This window comes from Morone saxatilis, unplaced genomic scaffold (assembly GCF_004916995.1).
Source record: "Morone saxatilis isolate NCDOM2014 unplaced genomic scaffold, NCSU_SB_2.0 Contig11, whole genome shotgun sequence".
NCBI lineage: Eukaryota > Metazoa > Chordata > Actinopteri > Moronidae > Morone > Morone saxatilis.
Genome location: NW_023339663.1, coordinates 2254594 through 2261162, shown reverse-complemented (window position 1 = coordinate 2261162; position 6569 = coordinate 2254594). Strand labels below are relative to the sequence as shown.

At 37.8% G+C, this 6569-nt stretch overlaps 2 protein-coding genes across 2 annotated transcripts in view; both read left to right on the top strand.

Moving 5' to 3' along the window:
* Positions 1-6569, top strand: part of ctsd (cathepsin D) — a gene marked incomplete at its 5' end in the record, with an annotated part of 24097 nt that overhangs the window by 4398 nt on the left and 13130 nt on the right.
* Positions 3406-6569, top strand: part of LOC118320670 (protocadherin-3-like) — a 3829-nt gene continuing 665 nt past the window's right edge. Inside the window, exons 1-2 of the mRNA XM_035651689.1 lie at positions 3406-3563; positions 5677-5849. Coding sequence (XP_035507582.1) covers positions 3479-3563; positions 5677-5849 — 258 coding nt within the window. The 5' untranslated portion in view covers positions 3406-3478. The remainder of the gene's footprint in view (positions 3564-5676; positions 5850-6569) is intronic.

Here is a 6569-nt window from a genome sequence, read left to right as displayed (position 1 = left end):
ACTGGGAAATTTACTGATGTTTTCTTTGTTCAAGGCCAGGTTTTTCCTGTTAAAGGCCAATCCAACAGTGTTGTTGTTTACTTTCGTGGAACTTCCTGTCTTGTGGCTCCCCACTGGGTTTCCACTGAAGACATCAAAAAAACAAATATATGTTTCATTTTAAAAAGGCATATTTTAAAAAAAGTGGGTTTCTGTATTTTTATAGGATTTATTTTTTTTTATTTCAGGGACCATAGGTACATTTTGTTTTGGATATTTTCGCGCCGATTAATTTCCCACATTTTGGTGGCAGGGCCAGGGATAACAAATAATACATTTTAAGGGTTTTACTTCATTGGAAAGTTATTATAGTGGTCACTTGGGGATCTTAAGTATAAATTTTTGTCCTCCAAAAACAACATTATTATATTATTGAGGACTTTCAGTTTAGGGGAACGACATATATACTAACAAGATAAGTGGGAAGAAGTATTTTTTCATTTTATTTATTTATAAACAACATAACTTTTCTGATAAGGAGGGTAAATTCTTGCTTTCAAAATTACTTATTGTTAAAATTATGGACAGATTTAAGGTGTTCAAAAAAGTTTAAAAAGTACTCCTTTAGGTGTTACATATTTTTTATTCGTTTTTATTTTAGTCCCAAGATTTTCCAAAGCCAATTCAAAATGTAGGCATTTAACCCAGGGGTCTTCGATACCTTGCTTGGGTTCATTAAAACTGGCCAAAGGGGAGGAGATGAAGGGGAAGCCCCAACAGGATAAATTCAAGGACCGGGGAAGGCTCCTTCCACCCATGCCAACGGGGAGGGTTACCCAAAACCCCCAATCCCAATTCCACCTGAAATGACTGTTACGCTAAAAGCGGGAAAAGAAGGGAGGCAGAGCTAAGTGAGCCATCAAGGCCACTTTTCCCGGATGAACAATTTCAAGAAAATTTTCAAAGGAGTTACATTCAGGGGAAATGCCTTAAGAACGAAAAATGGCTGGCGATTGGTTTTTCTCAGGACGGAGCCCCTAGAGTTTGCGAGAAAAAGGAGCTTAACATGCATTGTTTACCCACCCAAAGAAACTGTATTCGAAAAGGGCATACAATGGCTTGGGAAGGGCTTGACTCAGGAGAACGCAAAAAGAGGCATGATCATGGGCGGACACAGAACAGCTAAGGTAACAAGAGGCCATAGAGGCAAAGGATTACCAGAGTAGAAAATCTGGAACCCAAGGTGGGCCAGACTTATGCAAAGCATGGCCCTTGGAACTGGTTCCGCATTTTTCATAGCCAGGTTTTGTGAAGATTGGGGCTTAAGCCGGTTCAAGCGTACCATGGAGAAGGAACACCACCAGTGGGGGCCTTGGATGTGGTTTAAGGAATCTGTAACCCAGGTATGGGGAAATTAGAACTAATTTCAATTGGGCGCAAACCAACAGGAAGGTTTTGGCTGAAGAAAACAGGGGGGCCCAAGGTGGCTTGTGGATTCAGGTTTCCGGAACTTGGGGGACAAACGGTTCTGGCAACCAACAGCATTAGGTGGTAGACAGGAGCAGAGAAGCGGTGTGTGGATGTTGGCCATACAGCAACGGCAAATCAAGAAAAGGAACACGAAAAAGTTTGGAACAAAAGTACCAGGGGTTGGAAGAACGCTGGGAAGCCCCAGATGGTGGGGGGGAAGGTCCACAGGCGCGTGATCCCGGGTAGGGTAGGAGATGGGGAGTGGGACCCTTAAGATGGGGGAAGGTTGGCTCCCAACAAAAGATCCCCCCAGGAAAACCATTTTCAGGGGAAGCCTCAGTCCAGAAGAGCGCATCCAGGAACAGCTAACGATACTGCGCAGAAACCTTCAAGCTCCAGGCCTTTTCTGGTAAGAGGACCGAGTTTGAGGATTGACACAGGTACCACCCCAAGAGGGTAGAGGGAAGTTTTTTTTATATATATATATATATATATAATACAATACAATTACAGATTAATTCATAACTTTTTGTGTACTTAGTTTATTATATATGTATATATTATAACTCCCACAGCACACCTGAACCTCCCAGTAAGGTCTCAACCACAGTGTGAACATTGAGGGGATCCAAATAAGATTTCCCACAATTCTACGATATTTATAAAACTGTGCACATTAAAACATAGTTTTGAGGACTATATTGACATTTGAATTTACATTTAAAGGAACAGTCTGCCTCTGTACTTCATTTTGTTTTGGTTGTTTATTATTTACTGACTTTAAACACTCCAACCAATTGAATAGGATAACTTCTGTTGGAGAAAAAGTACATAGTCTCTAGCAATGTTGGCCTATTACTCAAAAAATGTAATTTATTAGTCATTTATTACTCATCAGTCTTGTCAAAAGTAATGTTATTACTTTACTGGTTCTGTATGTGTTCATGTGTGTAGCCACACCCAGTTTTCCCCTTTAATGTTGTTAAAAACAACGTCTCACATATTGTCTAACATCTTGTTTCAGCTCCTCATTTAAGTAACTTGATGTTTAGTTTGAGTGAAATATTCAAGACTCCAAACAACAAAGTATAGCTTCCAACCTTTAACCTTTAGTATGTGTGAATGTGCACATTGTAAAAAACTGAAGTTGAGAAAACTCATAATTTCAAGGAAACTGTCTTTACTATATTGTAAGTGAAAGTCAAATTTACTTTTCTTCTGTAGAATAAATTGAATCTTTACATCTGTATTTCATGATTATATATATGTTTTAATTTTTTCAATTACAACTATTTATTTTTCAAGCAACCAAATAATGAAAATTTGGTTCACAGCTTTTTTTCTTTAATGACAACAAGTAAAAAAAAATAGAGAATTTTCTCTTTTTTTTTTTTTTTTTAAAGATTAACGTTTTTCTAAAGAAGAATTATTTAAAAAAAAATTGAGGTCAGCAAAACAAATGTATTTCAAGAGTTTGACTTTTTGGTGAAGACAGTTGACTTTTATACGTTTTCTCAAACAGTTAATTTATGCATATATGTATATACTATGTGCATGTATATGTATGCGTGTATATGATAACTACTGTATGTTATCATCAAATTTCATAACAAGGAGACTAATCCAACTTTAAACAGGTCTGTCTTACCTGAAGAGTATTTTGTATTAAATATAGCTACTACATATATATGTAGATATATATATTAGTATTTATCTATGTGAGAAATGTTTCCAGCTGCCAACATTCCTCTGCTGGATTCCTCCCAGAATGCACCAGGGCCACCAATACAGAATGACCCGTCCAGCTAAAACAGATGCAAGTATTTTAGTAGGAGGCTGCGAGTCCTCTGCTGGCAGGCGCTTAATGCAATATGTGCCCGTAAGATGAAGTCACAAACATTGCAACTGTAGTCGACTCCCACTCGCCGGGCAGCACAGACGGGGCATTATGTGGACGAGTACCAGCTGGTACCACGGGCTCCTCATCCTCCTCGAGGACTTCATTTGTTGCTGCCTCTGAAATCAGGACATGGAACTGAAATCGAAGAGCAAATCTGTTCTCCTCGGATGCATCGTCGCCGTCTGCTTTTGTACACTTTGTCCTGCTGAAAGACGTGAGTAGAGCTCTGATTTCTGTGGAGGGTGTCATCTGTCGCTGGTGAGGGCAGGAAGGGATGAGGATGTTGATGAGGCTGCAGAGTCAGTGAGACAGACAGTAGATGTTTCCTTTCCTTCCTTTAAAGCAGTGGTTCACAACCTTTTCGGCTTGTGGACCCTAAAAGATGAAGCTACGTCTAATTGTGATCCCTCACGAGAAGAAGAGAAGAGTGATTTTTCCTCTTCTGATTTCTATTTTGAAAGAGTTTTAGAGGCCTGACAAGGGCAAATAATTCAGCATTTCACAAAAAAAAGGAGAAAAGTACGAAAAAATTCACATAATTTTGTGAAACTTAAGGTAATCTGGTGATCTTGTCCGATTTTGGGGCCCATAGGAGGTTCCTGACCCTCAGGTTGGGAAACATTGCTTTAAAGGACAGAAAATACAGAAAAAATCACTGTTTTAAAGGCTTAATTTATGTTTAATTCATCAGAGTTGGTGGGATTTGTTTTCAATAAAGCATCAAAAAAACAGTAGATATTGTCACATATCACAACAGTAACAACATTAGGACTTTAGGACTTGATATTAACCTTGAACTAGGTTTATAAAACAAACAAGATAAAATGTGTTAATGAGTGAGCTTTACAGGTGCTGGCAGGCTGATGTTGTTTCCTTCAGACTGAGCCAGGCTAGCTGTTTACCCCTGTTTCCAGTCTTTATGCTAAGCTAAGCTAACATGGCTGCTTGTTATAGCTTCTTATTTATTGTGCGGACACGACAGTTGTCTCATCTAACTCTCCACCAGAAAGGCAATATATCTCAAAATGTTGAATATTCCTTTAAGTACAATATCACATAGGGGCCCAACCGTAAGTGTTTGCCCTGGAGGCCCCGAACAGATTAATTCAACCAGAAATACTTAATTTCTTTCTTTCTTCTTGGATCCCCATCAGCTGCCACCCACGTAGGTAGACTCTTCCTGGGTCAAAAACAAACAAACAAAGAAGACAAATAACGAGTATAAAAGTCTCACGATCGTACAAAGACACTCAAAAATCAATAAAAACACAACAACAACTAAACATTACAACACATCCAGTTACAATCCATCTTACTTGTTTACATCAGTTAGTTTAATTTAATGTTTTAATGTTACAGGATGAAGCAGAGATCATTCAGTGGTGTCCTGCAAGCAGAATGTTTCCGCCCCCCTAGGATGATGAAGGCATGACATAGCTCTATCCAATCATACTTTTATGTAGCTGTCTCACCCGTTTGTGGGCCAGTATTGACTGTGTGCAAATGCTATCGGCCCAAGTTTAGGTGAACTAAATACGCAAGAGTAGGAAGTTTATCTTTTACTGGAGAGCTGCTTCAAAAACAAATTGAGGCGTAAATTAAGAGTTTAACCACTTCTTCATGCAGCAGTATATGTGTGTAAAGTCAGATCGTTTATATAAGTAAAAGTATGTAAATATAAACCTGGAAATGTACTTTAAGCATTAAAAGTAAAAGTAGTGAATATAGAAATGTTTTTTTAGCTTATAATGACATTAATGTAAAAGCAGGACGTTACTGTTGTTGTTGGTTGAGGTTGAGCTCATTTTGTATCGGAGTGCAACTAATGTCATTATGGATTCGTCTGCTGATCATTTTCTCCATTAATCAACTGATTGTTCAGTTAATAGAAGTTCTGAAAATAGTTAGAAATGCTGTCACAGATTAATGGGACAGCAGGCCAAACATCCCTTATTACAAGTACATTGAAATGATTAAAATAACCCAAAGGAAAAGCAGCAAATCTTCACATTTGAGAAGTGATCAAAATAGTTGTTAATTTTCTGTTAATTAACAAAACATCATATTTTATAAACTTTCCAAATGTTTTGTGCCAGAATCTGCTTTTGTAAAGAAACTAAACTTTCAGATAAATGAAGTAGAAAGAAAAGAAAAGACTCAAGTAAAGTGCTGTTAAAGGTTTCCCAAAGTCATTACTGATAACTAAACACACGTTATCATAATACTGTAGTTCTTTATCTCATTAGTTCCCAGTTATCCTGTTTTTCCTCACAGACTTGGTGTTGACTTTGTCTTTTATCTAAACTGATGTGTCTCACCTCTGTCAGTTTGCACGGTTCCTCCGGGCCCCGTCACGGTCCCAGAAAACAACACGGCTGACGTCCAGGTGGTGAAAATCAGCTCCGGCGATGATGTAACACTGACAGTCACTGTGAACCCTGAAGATCTGTTCTACTTAAAAGGGGACGAGCTGATGGTGAAGAAAGGACTCGACTATGAGGTAATTATAGATTATAGCCAATGTATCTGTACTTCCTCAAGATAATCTGAAATTGGGTGCAGAAATTGATCCAAATGAAAATGAATCTATGCTTATTATTTTTAACAACAGCCAGCTAGTGACAGCATGAAGGACTGACTCTTCAAATTGGAATTAAATACAATTTTAGCAATTACATCCGATCATATTGATGTTCAATTAGGTGTAAGGGTGAAAACTGATTTAAGATTTAAGCAAACAAAATCTAGATGAAGCCTATAACTCCCGAATGAATAAGCTGACAGACACTTGGGAGTGGTGATCGACAACAGACTGAGATAGATAGATAGATAGATAGATAGAGTAGATAGATAGAGATAGATAGATGAGATAGATAGAGTTAGATAGAATAGGATAGAGTATGAGTAATAGATAGATTTATTGATCCCAAGCTGGGAAATTGCAGTGGTAGAGCAGCATTGTCACACAGTAGCAAACACAATAAGGTAGGGAGAACAACCTAGTACATACTATAGTAAAAAAAAGCAATATAAATGCAAAATAAAAAATTATAAAATCGTAAATAGAACTGTATACATTGTACTGCAAGTAAAAATAAAAATTAAGGGGTGCAGTGAAGCAGATAAAACATATAAGTGCGTTGGAGACAGTATTATTATGTGAGCAGAGTTTAGCTGTTAATGTACAGTGTGATGGCATGTGGCAGGAAAGAATTTCCTG